The 19,411-nt window shown below is 40.8% G+C and overlaps 1 protein-coding gene across 4 annotated transcripts in view; it reads left to right on the top strand.

Annotated features, from left to right (window-relative positions):
- Lrp6 (LDL receptor related protein 6) overlaps positions 1–19,411 on the top strand; it is a 133,771-nt gene that overhangs the window by 82,849 nt on the left and 31,511 nt on the right. For all 4 annotated transcript variants that reach the window (XM_087657744.1, XM_087657745.1, NM_001107892.1 and 1 more), the window contains 5 exons: positions 6,590–6,806; positions 7,256–7,545; positions 8,793–9,019; positions 11,380–11,564; positions 12,135–12,461. In XM_087657744.1, coding sequence (XP_087513870.1) covers positions 6,590–6,806; positions 7,256–7,545; positions 8,793–9,019; positions 11,380–11,564; positions 12,135–12,461 — 1,246 coding nt within the window. The remainder of the gene's footprint in view (positions 1–6,589; positions 6,807–7,255; positions 7,546–8,792; positions 9,020–11,379; positions 11,565–12,134; positions 12,462–19,411) is intronic.

Below are 19,411 nucleotides of genomic sequence, written 5' to 3'. Positions count from 1 at the left end.
GAAGACACACTTGAGTGCGTCCTTCATCATGGGACTTTAACATACATTAATTCTGTTCTTCTGGGACCACCTCATCTCCTTATCAGAGTTGTACTTCAAGATGAATTTCAACAGCTGTTTGCTGAGGGCTCTCCTTGTTCGCTCTGGTCCACCAGGGCATATGCTTGTGGTTTGACTGTGCATGCCGCTCCCCTTCTTGACCAGTCTTGTTCTCACTTACCTTGGCACTATTTGGTGAATTAGCTCTGTTGACTTAATGTTTGATTTAGGGAGAGATGGTGTGGTGGTTTGAGTATGCTTGGCCCATAGGAAGTGGTACTGTTAGGAGGTATTATGGTCTTATTGGAGAAGGTGGGCTTTGATGCTCTACCCAGTGTAGAAGAATCAGTTTTTCTCCTGGCTGCAGTCAGTTCAAGATGCAGAATTCTCAAGCGCCTACCTTGTTGATAATAGACTAAACCTCTGAACCTATAAGCCAGCCCTAATTAAATGTTGTTCTTTATTAGAGTTGCCTTGGTCATGGTATCTCTTCATAGCAGTGGAAACCCCAAGACAGAGTGTAGAAAAGTCACAGTGGACCCCATCCAATTGGCAAAGTGCTCCGTTTGCTTACTAATTTAGTTATTTATGTCTAAGTAACAAAAGCAAGTAGGTCTGAAGTTGGGAAACAGGAATAAGATTGTTAGAATGTCATAGGCCTGTATTAATTTTATCCTTTATCACTGTGGTTATTTCAGTCCATTATCTCTATATATATTTTTATACTTAGATACTTCTTATTTTATAGCATTGCATTTCAATAATTAAATTTATCCATTTATACTTAGGTATTAAAACATTTCAGTAAAATAAATTTTAACCAGTAGGAACTACCATTTTCTAATCACCCACTGGACATTTGATACTGTGACAGATTTGACATTATTCTTGCTGTCCAGTGAGAATTTGAACCCAGTTTAATTGTTTTGTCAGTATTATTTGCTGATCACTTAAGATTTAAAAAAAAAATCAGAGGACTTGAGGAAGGATAGCTATTAAATAGAAGATGCAGTATTATACGAGCTAAAAAAGTCATTTTTGAATTGTGGCTTCTGTTTATTTATGATTTTTTTTTTTTTGGTTCTTTTTTTCGGAGCTGGGGACCGAACCCAGGGCCTTGCGCTTCCTAGGTAAGCGCTCTACCACTGAGCCCTTTTTTTTTTAAAAAAAGATTTATTTTATTTATTCTATATAAGTACACTGTAGCTGTCTTCAGACACACAAGAAGAGGGCATCAGATCTCATTACAGATGGTTGTGAGCCACCATGTGGTTGCTGGGAATTGAACTCAGGACCTCTGGAAGAGCAGCCGGTGCTCTTAACCGCTGAGCCATCTCTCCAGCCCCTATTTATGATTTTCAATTTTATTCTTAGTGTATTATCCAGATTCATGTCTAGTTTTCCATTAAAAACATTGTTTTTATTTTATGAGTATGAGGATTTTGTTGGCATATAAATATGTGCTTCATGTGCACCATGCATGTGCCTGCAAGGCCACAGGAAGGCATCAGATGCCTTGGACCTGGAGTTACAGAGGCTTGTGAGCTGCCATATTGGTCCTGGGGATAGATCTTGTGTCCATTAGAGAGCAGCCAGTACTCTCAACCACAGGCAGCTTCCTAGCTCTGAATCATTCCAGTTTTTAGTAAAACTTTTATTTTTATTGTGTGTGTGTATGGGGGGGTTGTTGATGTATGTGGGTACATGTGGAGGCCAGAAGTCACCCTCAGGTGTCCTTCTCAGATGTTGTCCACCATGTTTATTTGAGAGAGGCACTCTTAGGAGCTCACTGAGTAGGAGAGACTAGCTGGCCAGAAATCCCTAGGAATCTTCCTGCCCCCATCTTCCCCGTGTTGGGATTGTGAGAGTGCCACCATCCTGAGTCTCTTGTGTGCTTTCTGGGGAACAGTCAGGTCCTTGTGCTTTTGCAACAGCTGTGCCATCTCCTCAGCCCTTGGCCATCTTGTAATTAAGTTCTCCTTCATCCAAATGAACAAACACAATGACACAGGGTGGTAGAGCCCTGAGAAAGCAGTCGGTAGCTCCTTTAATATTTTGAGGTAGAGATGTAAATTTTATTTTACAGTATTCCGTTTTAGTCATCTCATTTGTACTTCTAGACAGACAAATTCATTTTAATAAGATGGATAACTTTGTAATCAGCAAATTAGTGTAGTTTATTAAATATAATATAATGTGAGATAATTGATTTAAGATAGTGATAAAACTAGCCAAACCAGAATTGTTTTAGTATACCCTGATCTTATAAGAAGGTTTGATAGTCTCAGGTTGCCATTAGAGATGTCTTCCTGAGTCACTTTTCTACATCAAATTAAGAGCAGAAATTGGGTTGATTCAGTAGGATCTTTGAAATCTATTAGTCTTGAAAAGTATGCAGCCAGGTTTCCTTCCTCCCTTCCTTCCTTCCTCCCTTCCTTCCTCCCTTCCTTCCTTCCTTCCTTCCTCCCTCCCTCCCTCCCTCCCTCCCTCCCTCCCTCCCTCCCTCCTCTCCCTCCTTCCTAACCAGTAAAATAAACAGAAATGAAAAATAAAAAAGAAATACAATCAGATTTTACTCAATAAGTTTGGTGGCATTTCAGTGGGATTTTAGACGATTGAATATTAAAAGAAGTAGAAAGCAGGGAGCTGAGCGAAGAGAGGAGTTGGAGCTGTCTCTCGAGTTCCCTCATCGGTGCTCCAGTTCAGAATCTGTTGGCAGCAAGGAGTTAGTGATGAGAGGAGGAGGCAGTTGTCACAGAGCATATGCAAATAATATGGCAATGAAGTAAGACCGTCAGATGAACAGTAGATATGCAGGGTCATTCCAGTCCTATACACTTCTCCCAAGAGGCCTGATCTAAGTACAAGGAAGCTCCTGGGAAGTATTGGGAAGGAATTCTTGAGATGTGTGCTGGAGTATAGAGAGTGTGGATTCCAACTCCAGTGTGGGTGGATTAAGTCAGATGATCTCTTAATTTAAGATGGGGACATAGCGGGCTGGATAGGTGCTGCAGCTAAGTACATTTGCTCCTTTTCTGAAGGATCCAGTTTCATTTCTCAGCACCACACCAGCATGCCGTAACTCCACCTCCAGGAACCTGATGCCTTGTCCACCTTGAGTAGCTGTGTTAATGTGCACAGGTCCACATGAGATACAAACACCTACACAGTTAAAAATAATAAAAGTTAAATCTTATCAATATGAGGAGTTTTAAGTAAGCTTTTCCTGCCTAAGAGTCTAAGAAGTAAGAGAATAGGGCTAAAAGTTGTTTCTGTATCTCTGGCTTTAGAAAGGAAAAATGTGTCCATTCTCCTGACCTATTGTGTCTTGCCATGGCCTTTCCATAGGTTTAAAATTTGGGGAAGAAGAGCATTTGTGGTCTAAGTCATAACACTGTAGGAATGAGAGTGAGAGCACTGTACAAATGAGTTCTGGCTGTTGTTATGGAGCTGGTCTGAGAGCTCTCACAGGTATTTTCAGCAATCCTCACAACCCCATTTGAGGATTATAGTCCTGATATTCTGAAAGTGTATTTAAACTGGGAATGAAGCTACATTTCTGCCACCCCATTACCAGGGGCTTAAAGCAGGAGAATCTTGAGTTTGTGTCTAGTTTGGGCTGTATTGTGAGATCCTATCTCAGAAAATGAATACTAAAATAAATAAAATGTAAAATGTATTACAGATTGTGCTTTTAAGAGCGTGGGTAAACTAAGAGTGGAGAGAGGAGAGCGGAGAGCGGAGAGCAAGGCTTTATAGACACGATGATAGCAACCATAGTAATTTTTATTCTTTTACTCCCAGTTGTTATATTCACTCTACTGTGACTTCCTTATGCCTTTATGCCCTCAAGTCCTCTCAAGTAGGCAGGGTTTTCTGTCTGTCTGTCTGTCCAACTGTCTGTCCATCCATCAATCCATTAACCCATCTACCTACCTACCTACCTACCTACCTACCTACCTGTACATCCTTCTATCTTTCTCTTACCTATATATCTATCCATCCATTCTTTCTCCTGTCTGTCTGTCTGTCTGTCTGTCTGTCTGTCTGTCTGTCTGTCTATCTATCCATCTCTATCCATCCATTCATCCATTTTATCTTTCTCCTATGTCTGTCTGTCTGTCTGTCTGTCTCTCTCATCCATTTTTATGAACTGTATACATATTTTGTAGTAGGAGAAACCAAGAGTTTAAAAGTAAATATCATAAGCATTAAGGGTAAAAGAGTATAAATTGTTTCCTGGTCTCTCATTTTTGAATCAACATTTTTTTCTTTCTGTCCCTTTCTCCATCTCTTGGTCACTATCCTCCAACTCTAGGAATGGGTGTGGAGGAAAAGTCCTAGGCTTGAGATTTCATTTCTCCTTTCTGAATCTCAGAGGAGGGCAGGAGAAGGGGGTGGTGTCCTCCCTCCCTCCAGCACTGAGGAAGAATGGGCCTCTTCCCCTTTCTCCTTTGCCCCCAGGACTGGGCCACTGGTGGGGCAGCCAGTTCTAGCACAGCTCACACTGAGAGTGTAAGAACTACAAACAAAATTTCTATTAAATTAAGTTTTGTGTCAAAAAAAAAAAAAGTCAGGCATACAGACAGGATAGTTTCTCGTGCTTTGCCTTATTTATAATAGAAGTTTCATTTCATCATATCCCCAGTTTAAAGGCCACTTAACATTACTGAAGTGTTTGGTCCTTGAATAGTGACTGTAGAAGGAGTTTGAGGCTCCTGCTAGAGCACACATTCAAGTTAGACACAAATAACTGGCCCCTTCTCACTGTTTATTTATTTATTTATTTTTTTTACCTAAAATAGGAAGGTAACTCAGCAGGTAAAAGCATTTGTCTCTTGTAGAGAACCAGAGTTTGGTTTGCTCACAATGGGCAGCTTATAGCTGCCAATAACTCCAGTTCTAGAGAGTCCCCCACCCTCTTCTGTTCTCCGTTCGCACTCGCATGCATGCTCATCTACTCACCCAGGAACAGATGTACAGACCACAAAATAAAAACGAGAATCTTCCTTACACATAAAGTTTATCTTAAGAATGACTTATTGCAAGAAAACATGAATATTCAAAACAGTCTTTTTCAAATTAATTGTTAACTTTAATAAGTGTTTCATGAAGGATATGGAATAGTGTTTAGTTTTTGATCTTTAGAAAACATTGTTACTGTTATAAATAGTTGCCTAATAATCTCTTTATATCTGATAGAAAAATGAATATAATCTTCCATTAGCTGTATATTCAATATTATTGAAACTTGTAAGTGACAATACAGGGACACACAACAGTTTCTGAGTGCCAGGTTTCTTTGATGGAAATTGGGCAAACGTGTGTGAGCTTTTAGGGATGGTAGAGAAGACAACATCTGGTTGCCCATCTGGACACTAACAGTGCTGACTTACTAGGATACCCTGTCACCTTACCTTCCCTGCCTACCCTCCCTGTGCTGGCCTCCAAGTCCTTCCCTAGTCTCGGCCTCTCCCTTCCTGTCCCAGTGTTAATCTTGTGGGCATGTGCAGCATTGTGCCTCTTCCTGGTTTTGTTTTTGTTTTTGTTTTTGAGGTGCTGGGGATTGAACTTGGGGTTTCCTGTGTGCTGGACAGATAATACATCAACTGAGCTATATGCTCAGCCCCTTACATGCAGTATTTCTTCCTGGATTAAAAAGTTAATATTTTCATGTGAGATTCTCTCTGATGCCTCTTAAGGTTTGTTGAGGTAGACGTTGTTCACATGTCCGTATGTTCAGTACCAGCATAAGGTATCTGAAGACTGATTCTCCTAGGACACAGTCCACTTAAAACTGTAGCAATACTCTTAGAGAATTAAACAGTAGGAAGCGTTCTCAATCTTTCAAAACAAGATTAGTACAGATTGCCACAAATGCAAGGCTGGATTCATTAACATTGCTCTTGTGAAATTGGGAAGAAGGAGTATAGCCCTGATCTCGACATGTATGTGCACATGTACATGTATGTGCACATACAGATTGCAGCTCCAGGTACAGCAGACCTCACAGGAGGGACTGACGAGGTATCTTTCCACTTTATTAAACTTTTGGTGGTGGTTGTTACTTATATAACAGAATTAAAGATACCAACTCTTTACAAGTGGTGTATGACTTTAATGAACCTTAGTTTCCTTTGAAACTACATTAAAACATTCCTTAAAAGCAGTCCTTTGAAAGGATGAAAAACAATGTTGTGAAACAAAATAGTGTTTATACTTTATAATCTGAAACACATGCAAACTTAATGATAATTTATGTTTAATTTTGAGTCATTTAGCAGAAGAGTTTCTCATATTAAATCTAAGCTTACCAGAAAAATTTTAAAGGAAGGATAATAAGAAATTAGAAAAAGAGGTCAAATATGAATGTAAGGTGAATATTTGAAATAATTATCACTAAATCATGGTGTGTTTTGTGACACTGTCTTAGCAGCACTTTTGAGACTTGGAGTTTTCATGCAATAGATGGTGGGAGTTTCCACTTTACTCACATTCAAGGGTTCTGACCTAGATCTCCTCCACCTCCTCTCCCATCTCAAACCTGAAGGTTATGAATACTGATGGCACTGGGAGGCGAGTGCTGGTGGAAGACAAGATCCCTCACATATTTGGGTTTACCTTGCTGGGCGACTATGTTTACTGGACTGACTGGCAGAGGCGGAGCATCGAGAGAGTGCACAAGCGGAGTGCAGAGAGGGAGGTCATAATAGACCAGCTGCCAGACCTCATGGGACTGAAGGCCACAAGCGTTCACAGAGTCATTGGTGAGTCGCCCCAGAGTCTCTGAGTACATCTAGACCTAGAAAAGATGACGAGAAGCAGCAGAGTGTAAGGTGAATCGTTGATGCTTGAATCAATTTAAAATCATCTTTACTATACCTGCCTCATATGCTGACGTCACAGTGTGGTCTGCTGCGTGTAGATCCATAGGCAGCCAGTTTTGTCAAAGGAACTCATTGTGAGATATATATATATATATATATATATATATATATATATATATATATCTCACCTTAGTTTACAGCTTACTGTAGGTACAAAAGGTTTGCTGGTATTTTTCTCACGAGTAATCCTGATACTGCTTGTTTATAAAAATAGAGTTGGAACTAGGTTAGGACTAACACAGTCATATCCTTATGAACTAAATGTGAATATGTGTTGATTTTGTCAATGTGTGTGCTTTTCTGTATTTTTGTAACATATTTTCTTTTAGGTTCTAACCCCTGTGCTGAGGAGAATGGAGGATGTAGCCATCTTTGCCTCTACAGGCCTCAGGGACTTCGATGTGCCTGTCCCATTGGCTTTGAGCTCATTAGTGACATGAAGACATGCATTGTTCCTGAGGCTTTCCTTCTGTTCTCACGGAGAGCAGATATAAGACGCATCTCTTTGGAAACAAACAACAACAATGTGGCCATTCCTCTCACGGGTGTCAAAGAAGCTTCTGCTTTGGATTTTGATGTCACAGACAACAGAATTTACTGGACCGATATATCCCTGAAGGTTAGTGACGAAGCTTGAAGTGCTAATGCAGGGGCTGACAGGGAGACCTTCAATTACAGTGTCGTGCTGCACACACAGAGGTGCATCACTCATAGAGGCCTATATAAGCTGTGGTGGAGAGTCCTGAGTGTGAATTACAGCATCCTGTGTTTTCTTTTTTCTAGCTTTAATATTGAGAAGCTTACTGAGAAAGTGAGAGAAACGCTTGACTAAAATCTGGATGATAGTCTTTTAGATCATGGCTTTATTTCTGATAACTGTTATGCACTTATAACTTGCAAAGAACATGAAATGTTGCGGCCAGGTAGTTCGATTCTAGTGGTATTTAAGAAAGTCCACTAATTGAGTGTGTGGGGGGTGAAAATAAACCTTGGGCTTAGCTGAGTGATCTCCCATCTTGCAGGACTCTTGTGTTAAATGAGAGTATCTGCAGATACGTGCCACTTATATACAACTTGGCCTAGAACTTGTAAGGCTACTACTAACATCTATTACGAACCTTTAAAATTTATGGGGTTCAAAACCATAATGATGATATAAAAATTGGTTCTGTTTGTTTTATGAGCTTAGAGGCGGCTAAGATCTGAATTGACACAGTGGCCTAGGGTAATTTCAGGTGTCTTCAGAAAGTGGACTACCAGTAAGCTTTATAGCATTTTGGTCCCTTCTTATTCACTAGATTACCTAGAAATTTCCAAAGAAAACTCATTTTGGGGAGACGGCTCCATGGGTGGTAAGAATGTGTATGTGATGACCTGAGTTCAAACCCCTAATACCCATGTAAAAGGCTATGTATGTCTGGAACTCCAGTGTTGAGGAGTGGAGATAGGAGATCCCAAGAGCTCACTTGCTTGTCAGTGTAGCTCAAACAGTGAGCTTCTGGTGCAGTGAGAGACCCTGTCTTTGAAGAATATAGTGACAAACAATGGAGGAAGACACCCAGTGTTAGTCTCTGACTTGTGTATACCCAGTGTATACACAACACACCAGACAAGAAAAAATAAACACACACACACACACACACACACACACACGTGTATGCGAACGAGGCATCTCATCTCATTGCCTTAATAGGAAAAATTTTTGATTCTTCATTTTAGAAGTTTTCCCCTGAAGTAGCTTAATTACAGTTATATTTATTAAAAATTGTCACTTCTCTATCTTTGTACCACCAATAAAGTCCAGACTTCTGAATAACCTTTTTAACTTTAAACCATGTGTCTTAGTTGCAAATTTTATTTTTGCAGACTATTAGCAGAGCTTTTATGAATGGCAGTGCACTGGAACATGTGGTAGAGTTCGGCTTAGATTACCCAGAAGGCATGGCAGTGGACTGGCTTGGGAAGAACTTATACTGGGCAGACACAGGAACAAATCGCATTGAGGTGTCAAAGTTGGATGGACAGCACCGACAGGTTTTGGTATGGAAAGACCTTGACAGTCCCCGAGCTCTGGCATTGGATCCTGCTGAAGGGTAAATAGCTTTATGTATGTATTCTTTATAGCTTCATCACACAGTGGTTATGATTACATCCTCGATGTCTTAATGTTTATTAATAATGTGACAACTAAATTATAGGAAAGATTCATTTTAAAACCAGGTATTGCGGGGCATAGAGGCTCATACTTGTAGGACCAGCACCTGGCATGCTGAGGCAGAAACATTCCTGGGAGTTCAAGAACAGCCCTATTACATCATGAGTTCAAGCCAGCTACAGATTAACAACTTACCTCAAAACCAAATGAACCCAGGCCGTTCATAGTTTGCCGTTTAATAATAGTTCATTACTAAAATTTACTTCACTATAATAACATTCGCTAAAGAAAGTGAGATAGATTTCATAATAAAGTATTCATCGGTCAGCTTTAACATACTGCGTGAACAGTGTTGTTATCATCATTGTACGCTTGCTTGCTCTCGCTCAGACCCCTTCAGTACGTGGAGTCCCGACCTCTACTGGAAACCCTCTATAGCAGTGTTCCATACTGAGAAACAGCTAGTGTGGACCCCCACTCCCAAGTTCTGGTTCTGCGTTCCACAGTTCTGGTTCCCAGGGGTCTAGAAATAATTAGGTAAAGCATTCAAGAGGTGAGAAGATCATGAGTTTGAGATTGCTTTTATTATGCTATGTGTTTTTCCTATTTTTTATTAGTTGCTAGTCCTTGGGGGCCACATTAACCTTTATCACAGGTGAGTATAGAAAAACAACATAGCTTATATAGGGTTTGTTAGTATTGTACTTTCAGATATATACAGAATCGAGGGGGCAGTGTATTAGAATGTATCCCCACAGGTAGAGGGGTAGATGATTATGTATTTTAAAAAGTGCCATTCATTTTTTAATCTGTGTGTGTGTCTTCTCTCTCTCTCTCTCTCTCTCTCTCTCTGTAATCAAACCCAAAACCTTGCCCCAAAGTTGCATTTAAGGATACCTATTAATTTTAAAGTGGGCAATTAGTCTTTATTGTAAACTTAGGAAATCGTGGTGTTATGTAATAGACTAACTGACCTGTTCATTACAGCACACTTCTTTCAGGGTTAGGTCTTTATTACAGGAGTTGAGCAGGTTTCATGTAGGAGCTGAGATATCTGAAAATTAAGAACATAGTTTCTAGTGGAATCCTCACATCAAGTCCACTATTAGATCTTTGTTCATCTAGTGGGGGGGCCTTGTGAAGGACAGTGTCTTTGTGTACAGAAACTGAGGTGGGATTGTGGTGATCTTTGCTTTAAGCACTACATGCCAGTCAGAAAAATTCAGTGCTAACAACTAAGGACTCTAGTATAGGTTGCCCCGTCATAGTTGTTTCTCTTTGGATTGCAGTAGTGTGCACATGGCTTTAAACTGACAAGAACAAATGCAAACAACTCTAATTTTCATAGCAGATAAATTGCTACCAAGTGAACTGTCAGTTGGCAGGCTGTTGAGTGAGTGTCTGTCCTTAAGCATTTCATGGGAGCCAGTGTGTGGAGTGATTTCCCCAGGCTCAGTGCTAAGCACTAGCAGCTGACCAGCTTAGCTGGGGAGGTACTTGGTTAAGAGTGAGGTTCTAGTTCTAGCTGTGCCATTTAACTGGCTTGGAAACATGAGATGAGAGATTTCATACTTCTTCACTGTTTTGGCCTTCCATATATAAAAAGCCCTATGGAGCATTAAGATTAAAGTGAATCTTCAGAAAAGTAAGGTGTAAGTAGATGAGAATTTTAAATGTCATAAGGATATTAGTATTGTATTAATTGCTCAGCCAACATACTAGGATGGTATACATTGTGCATATTTGTGTAGTGTGTTTTCTTGAACTGTATAACCAAATATATTTTCTGACTTTGCCTTTAACGTGAGCCTTTCAAAAACCACTGTTTATTTTTACATTAGTATACTTTTACAGCTTCTTTTTGAAGAAAGTTGATTTATATAAGTTGGAAGGTAAATCAGTATTTAAAAATTTGAAGTTGCTTTCACTCAGAAATATAGAAAGATATTTTAGTAAAGTAAACCAGATTCTTCGACTGGATCATTAATCCTTTTTTTGGTGCTAGTTTTATAAATGTTAATGCTGCAGTAAAGAAGTCATTGTTTGTCTCTAATTCCTGGCCTGGGTAGCACAGTCTGATTGACATGCTAAGGAGAGCTGCGTGACCACACCTCTGTGGGAGCTCAGGGCACAATTAGTTGGAATGACTAGAGCTTGAAGAAACGTAGCCATGACTTTTTATCCACTTACTTGACTTACTATAAAGTTTCCAAGTTTATTCAGTTACTATACATGAATATGATCTCTTTCTCCAGAAAATCAAGCTGAACTGTTAAATTTCTACTGTTTTGAATCCAGATTTATGTATTGGACTGAGTGGGGAGGGAAGCCTAAGATTGACAGAGCGGCTATGGATGGAAGTGAACGCACTACATTAGTTCCAAATGTGGGTCGAGCAAATGGCCTTACCATCGACTATGCTAAGAGGCGGCTTTACTGGACAGACCTGGACACTAACTTAATAGAATCTTCAAATATGCTCGGTAAACGTCACTAGATTTTTTTTTCTAGGTGATTTATGTAAAGTCAGTGGCTGCCACTCATCCTTGTTTCGATGCTGTGGCTGACACTTTGTGTTGGCAGCTATTCTAGAATTGCACCTTTTTATTATTATTAATAGTCGCCTGGTGACTTAGAGTTATTTATTTATATAGTATGCAGTTTTATTACTATTGGATCTGTACTGATATTTATGAAGAGGATACTCATGTGCACATGTATTCCCCCCCCCCCCATCTTTTTGTGGAAGGGAGAATGAAATACTGAATTGTAAGTCCTCATGCAGAGGAAATAAAACCAAAATCAAAATAGATCATAGGAGTTTAAAGAAACCTAGTGATGTATAAAGAAAGATGAGTTTTAGGCATGGAGCAGATTAAGATGGACTAGTTTCAGAGGTCTTATCTGGTTTTAGAATTGCTTTTAAATAAAGTGTTCTATTTTAAATTGCTTACAAATTTAATGTTTCTTATGCCACCTTTTTTTCCCCCAAAAAGATACTTGTTCCTCACACGCTTACGCCTCTCCCTTGTCTACTGACTTTCCCAAAATAGGACTCAACCGTGAAGTTATAGCAGATGACTTGCCTCATCCTTTTGGCTTAACTCAGTACCAAGATTACATCTACTGGACAGACTGGAGCCGACGCAGCATTGAACGTGCCAACAAAACCAGTGGCCAAAACCGCACCATCATCCAGGGCCATTTGGATTATGTGATGGACATCCTAGTCTTTCACTCTTCCCGGCAGGCAGGGTGGAATGAATGTGCCTCCAGCAACGGGCACTGCTCCCACCTTTGCTTGGCTGTGCCTGTTGGAGGTTTTGTGTGTGGATGCCCTGCCCACTACTCCCTGAATGCTGACAACAGGACCTGTAGTGGTAAGTTACAGCATTCTCCAGGGGCAGCTGGAATTAGAAGACAAAGCAATGTTTTGAGAATGCTTAAAAATTTTTTTTAAAGAGTAAAACATTGTATAATTAAAAAGGTAAGACTGGGGAGATACACCAGGTTTTGCTGCTTAATTCATGATAGCAATTTAATTTATACAAGAGTTGTCTTTTACTCTTGAGCTTAAGTATTTAGTAAAAAATGTGTAGTGTCAGAGAAGCATGCCAGTATTCATACAGAATGCTTATTTAGTCATACGGAAGAGCAGTACATACAATAGAACAAAGAAAATTCTAATATATTTCTTTGAAATACATAACACAGGACAAATAATATTTTAATTGTGCATGAAGCCATACAGACAATGCTCATGAAGAAGTTAAACCCAGGATGAAGCAGTGGTTGACAGGTGGGACCAGTGCCCATGTGTGCCGTCACTGCTTGATTCTAGGTCTTTTCATCTTGCCTGGGCCCAGAGTTTGAAATGATGAGAGAGAAGGGTATCCCGATGTTTTAGTCCAAGTTCTGTTGCTGTGAAGAGATACCGTGACTAAGGCAACTCTATAAAGGATAACATTTAGTTGCAGCTGGCTTATGGTTCAGAGGTTCAGCCCATTCTTATCCTTGCAGGAAGTGTGGTATCATGCAGGCAGACATGGTGCTGGAGGAGTTGAGAATTCTACAGCCAGATCCATAGGCAACAAGAAGAGAGTGACACTGGGCCTGGCTTGAACCTTCGAAACCTCATAGCCCACCCCTACAATGACACACTTCCTCCAACAAAGGCACATCTCCTAATAGTACTCCTGCCAGTGACCAAGCATTCAAATCTGTGAGCCACCGGAGGCCATTCCTACTCAAACCACCACACTCTACAATATCTTTTTAAAAACTGACAAAAATTTCACATTAAAAATGAGTACACAGGGGGGCTGGAGAGATGGCTCAGAGGTTAAGAGCACTGACTGTTCTTCCAGAGGTCCTGAGTTCAAATCCTAGCAACCACATGGTGGCTCACAACCATCTGTAATTGGATTTAATGCTCTCTTCTGTGTATCTGAAGAGAACTACAATGTTCTCCCATACATAAAATAAATAATTCTTTAAAAAAATGAACACAGTGCTAACAAAAAAAAGTTACAGCATTGTTGGCTATGGAAAACCTGGTGTATGGCTTAAGTATATGTAGACGTCCATGTCTTGAGAGTTGGATAAGAAAATTAGCAAATGGTCAAAAGATATATGGACATCAGGTCAGGAAGAGTCTTGGGAGACAGGAAACTGTCAGAAAGTAGCAGCTTAGTGTAAGATTTTAAATATAATTAATTAGTGAAATTACATTGTCATTACCTGAAAAAAGTGTATCCTATAGAGAAGGATGTACTCTTTTGAGAAATCAGCTCAGGTGTGAACAAAGAACACAGGTTATGATTAAGCAGTTTTGCTTTAGAGACTCCCACACAAAAAAAGAATCGTATTTTTTCTTTTTGCAGTTACTTTTTAAAAATATTACACTGTTATGATTAACTTTTTAAACTTTTTTATGCATTGGTGTTTTGCTTGCATATTTATCTTTGTGAGGGCGTCAGATCTCCTGAAACTGGAGTTACAGACAGTTATGAGTTGGCCTTGTGAATATTGGAATTGAACCTGGATTAGCAGACAATGAGCGCTTTTAACTGCTGGGCTATCTCTCCAGTCTACCCCAAACAATTTTTTTAACCCTTAATTTTTCTCATTTTAAAAATGTGAGTAATAGCCATAGAGTTGCTGTCAGAATGGGTGAAAAGCGGTGTGACTCTGGGGAAACTTGGACCGCAGTGTGGCGGTGATGGTTGTGATGGAGAGATGCTCAGGCCTCTGGGTGTGCTTTAGAGTTAGTGAGAATGTTTGAAGTGAGTAGTGGAGGGAAGCAGAGAAATGGAGCAAGGCAAAGATGGTTTCCAAGCTGGCATCAGCGTCGGTGTCAGCACACTACCAGAAGGCAGTGGGAAGGCTGAGGTGTGTGTTTTAGAGCTGAGGTGTTTACATGAGGTTCCCTACCTGGAAAGGAGCGCTGGGCTCCAGGTAGCAGGTTTTAGACACGAGATGTGTGGGCTCTGTTATCCCTACCCGGCTCCGTCCAGCTCTGTCCGCTGTAGCATGACAGCAGCCACAGACAGCATTACAGAGAAGGGCACCAGACCAGGTTTGGGTTATGCGCCGTAGTTTTTAATTCCTTGTGGAGAGTAAGGCGGGACCTGGCAGCCCAAATAACTGGTTCAGGAAGACAGGTTTGCAGAGGGCACTGAGAATTGGCACAGCCAGAAAGGCAATCACAGCAGACAGCATTGAGGTGCCAAAGAAGAGAGTAGCTGTCGACAGCTGCTGAGAGGCTAGGTGAGGGCTGAAAAGTAGAATTTACCCTTTAGATGGTTTGCATCCATGTTGGCCAGAGGTGGTCTGAGTGAGCATGAGGACAGTTTCGGGGAGTGGTGGTGAAGGACAAGTTGAGGAGCCGAGCGGTGAGTCAGGGAAGGGAAGGGAGGAGGGAGTAAGCATCACAGTGGGCATCTCTCAACAGCTTCAGCTTTGGGTGCAAGGAGAGGATGGAGGGAGAACCGTTAGGGAATGGAGCTGGCAGTAACACGAGAAGGCTTCCTGAGCTCACTGTGCACATGCCCCGTGGGTTAGTGGGTTGGTTGGTTAGTGGGTTGGTTGGTTGGTTGGTTGGTTGGTTGGTTGGTGACTGACCCCGGGGGTGTGGGTGTGGTCAGTGCTTACGGCCCTTAGTTGGTTGACTATCTGGTACAATCAGCAGTGCTTCAAGGCTTCTCGCGTGCTCTTCTTGAGTACCACTTAATATTTGCATGTAGTTGTATTAGGTTTCGTGTACTAGGAAGAGCTTAATACACTTTTGAAAGTTGTTACTTTCAAAAGTATTCCCACATCATATACATCTTACTGATTTTAAAAGTCAGACCAGCTTATTTCTGGGCGCAAGTGTGACGGCACTCAAGCTCATGCAGAGTAAAAACCCTGGCTCTTGCAAGGCCTTCAAGGCCCAACATGAGCATAGCTCTTACTTCATAATATGCTTGAATGGTCTTTTTGCAAAACTTTCCATGGCCATCCTTCTTGTCTTTGCTTAATTTTGACCTGCATAGCAAGACAGTCTGCAGCGCTTACTGTGGAAAACCTCCTTTTACCAGTGTCAGTACCAGGGTCCCGCTGCTTCCTTTCCATAGCACTCACTGTTGGCTGTGTGTAATGTGATGGAGAACTCCACTGTTTACACATTGTAACTTCCTTTGCTCTGTTAGTGCTTACTGTGGAGCCTTTGAAGCAGTGGCTTTGTTCCTGTTTTCATTGCTAATGTATCTGCAGTGCCTAGACTATTGCTTCTGGTATGCGGTGGGCACTCAGGATTATTGTTAAGTAAAATAAATGAAGAAATGGGTGGCTCTGGTGAATGTGTGGCCTCCTACTTAGTAGCTTTAACAGTCTTGAGAAACCTTTAACTTTTCTAAGCTACAACTTCCTTATCTGTAAAATGATAATATAGGGATTAAATGGCACTCTGTGTGATGTGTGGCCTGTTGGAGTTTTTCATTTATACCTGTTTCTTGTATTTACAAAATCAAGGCTACAAGGCTGCCTTTGTTGCCATTCAATGCTTATTTCTTTACGTAATCTTTTCATTCTTTCATTCAGTATGTATTAAGCACTTGCCTTATTGTAACCATTGGAAAATTCATTGGAAATGAATGAAATAGACAGAAGTACCTGCCTTCACCAACCTTGTATTTTCCCAGAACTGCTAAGAGGAAGGTATGAGGACTGAGATTGAAAAAGAGAGAGAGAGAGAGAAAGTATGAGGGCTATATAGTGATAAGTAATATACAGAAGTATTAAGAGGAAGAAAATGTGGTGGCAGAGAATGCATGGTTAATAGGGTTGTCAGAAAGATCTATACTAAAGTGGCATTTATGTCAGGACTTGAGGAGGTGAGAACGTGAGCTTTGAGGATGTCCACAGGTGACCCAGGAGGTTAGTATTGGAGAGTGAGGACATTGGGGGATGAAACAAAGAAGCCAGGTTTCTCAATCCCGTCTTTGTTATAGAAGTGGCCCTATGGTACCTTGTGTAAACTGGGAAATGAGGTTTCCTCTGGACAGATTGAGTCTCCAAGGTACATAGCATGGCTCCAAAAGTGAAGTGATATCTGTCCCTATCCAGTATTTTAGTACCATGGATGGCAGTCACATGTGGTCAAGTTGGCCATGAAGACGGTTCTGTTCTTCCTCAAGAGCAGCCCCTTCCTTTAAATTACAGGTTATCTTACTTTCCTTAACTTACCCGTGCTGTCAGGAAACAGCCAAGGATGCCTCTGGCTTACACCTCCAGCCTCTTCATGTCACCTTCAGTGAGGGACTGCAAGGCTAGGAGAACCCAGTGCCTAATTCGTGGGGTTTTGTTGGTGGGTTTTTTTGTTTTTTTGGTTTTTTGGGTTTTTTTTGAGTCAGGAGTTAGGAAGGCTGGCTTAAAGTTCACCATGCAGCTGAGAGTAGGTCTTGAACTTCTGATTCTCCTGCCTCTGCTTCTCAAGTCCTGGTGTTACAGGAGTGTACTGCCATGCTTAGGTGTGTTTGTTTTATTTTGTATTTTTAAAGATCTTTCTGATGTGAGAATGTGGTTGAGGATTGGAGGATGGACTTAGACTTTTAAATGTGTTGTGTCACTTTAAGCATGGACTGTAAGAAAATCAAATTATCAGCTCATGAGAGATATTCCAACATTTATAATTGTTAATTTTTTAATTAAAAATAGAAATTACACTTGAGTTTATTGTGTTTGCACATATCGACATGCTTCATGGCAAACATCCGAAGGTCTTGGACAGCTTGAAGGAGTTGGTGCTGGAGATGGAATGTGTACCATTAAAACTAGTGGCAGGTGCCTTGCTGAGCACCTGCAGGCCTATTCACGTCTTCGAGTAGATTTCCTGTTGTTGTTGTTGTTAACAAGCATCTGTTTAGAGACAGATTTAACTGAGTTCTGTTTATTTTGAGATAGAGGTTACAATATGTAGCCCAGGCTAGTTTTGATGTTTTGGGCTTAAGCAGTTTTTCTCACACTCCCGAGTGGCTAGGACTGCAGACATATACCATTTGGCCTCTGCTTTATTTACCACACTGCACATTTCTAGAATAAGATCTACAATGACTGTGGAATCTTGTGTACTGGTTACAAGCTGGCTTGGAGGAGAGCACTCAACAAAACCCATTAGGAACCAGTCAAATGTTTTCCCGCACAGGAAAATTGAGAACTAAAATTCCTAAGTCTTCCAGAGTTTTAATACAAATGGAGCTTAAGAAAGTAGTGTTGCCAAAAAGTAATCTTTTGTGGGGAGACAACTTTACAGCCACTAAGTATGTTCTTAGAGCAGAACTCTACTAACACTGCTCAAAGTTGTTAGGTCAATGTGTGGTGGAGATTTCTAATAGAGTGGCTATGTACTGAGTCTTCTAAACTGGGTGTGGGCTTTAGCTAGTGAAGAACTTAACAGAAATGCAATATTGCACTTATCAGGGTTTTTCTCAATGCCAATGTGTTCCTTTGTTTCCATGAGTGTGAGTGAGCCCAGAACCATAAGTCAGCACTGTGCAGATCAGGGGTCAGGCGAGGAGTTCTGCCATTGCTTCCTGTGCCCGCATCCTTGAGAAGGATGTGTCTGTTGAGTTGGGTAATGGCTGAACACCAAGGAACATAAAGTATCATCAAATTTATGTGTATAGACTATAGCAACCCCTGTCCCACCATCATTTCTTTTGGTTTCCATTACCTGTAGTCAGCCTCCATCTGGAAATAATACATGGAAAATTCCAGAAATTATTGGTAAGTTTTAAATTGCATGTGGTCCTAAGTAGCACAGTGCAATCTATTTCAGTCCTATTCACGATACAAATTGTTTCCTTGCCTAGCCCTTCCATTCTTTATGTGCCACGCTCTGTGGCTATCTCTATGTTGGTCAGCTGTCACAGTGCCCTGGGTGCTTGTATTCAGGTGGTATTAATTCTCCTTAGTAGTTTCCCCAAAGGAAATAGTATGATAGTGGCAATTATATCATAGTATGTTAATGTGATTTTTTTTTCTAATTGCTCTGTTTGCCTGCATGTATGTCTGTCACAGGTGTGCCTGGTGCTCACTGGGGTGAGAAGGGGGTGTTAGAGCCCCTAGAATTACAGTTACAGAAGGCCGTAAGCCACCATTTGGGTGCTGGGGACAGAATCTTGTACTGCAACAAGAGCTCTCAACCAGTGAACTGTGTCTCCAGCCCCTTAAATTAAATTTTGTGGTAAATATATATGTATAGGGAAAAATATAGCAAATTAAAGAATTGGTACTGATAAACTACCTTCATCAGGAATGGGGAGTGGCTATATTAGGATTTCAAATTACTTCTAGGTCTCCTGTTGTGGTAACACTCTCACATGCCTTCTAGGTCTCCTGTTGTGGTAACACTCTCTAATGCCTTTTGTCGGGTAGGTTTGAAGATAGGTCCTCATCATATGGCACAGGCTGGTCATAAAAATCACTGTTAGCCTCTTATCTCTACTTCTCAGATGCTTTCCCGAACTGGAGATGACTACAGAGTAGTGAGAGACTCAGTCTCTGGGATGGGGGAGTGTGGTCTTGGGACACACTTCCTCACTTCATCAATTGGGTTATCATCTTACCATTGAAACAGAACATTTTTTGGTGAAGTTAAAAATACTTATTGTTGTTTTGTGTGGTTTTTATTTTTGTTTTATATATATGAATGTTTCCCTGAACATGTGTATCCGTGCCATATATATTCCTGGTACCCATGGAGACTGCAAAGGAATGTTGGGTCTCCTTGGTTTGGGGTGATCTGCGATGTGACTGCTGGGAATTAAACTCATATCCTCTACAAGAG

Source organism: Rattus norvegicus, chromosome 4 (assembly GCF_021556685.1).
Source record: "Rattus norvegicus strain SHRSP/BbbUtx chromosome 4, alternate assembly SHRSP_T2T, whole genome shotgun sequence".
In the NCBI taxonomy this organism is placed as follows: Eukaryota; Metazoa; Chordata; class Mammalia; order Rodentia; family Muridae; genus Rattus; species Rattus norvegicus.
The sequence above is the reverse complement of the archived record's forward strand: the minus strand, read 5'-3'. Positions and strand labels throughout refer to the sequence as shown.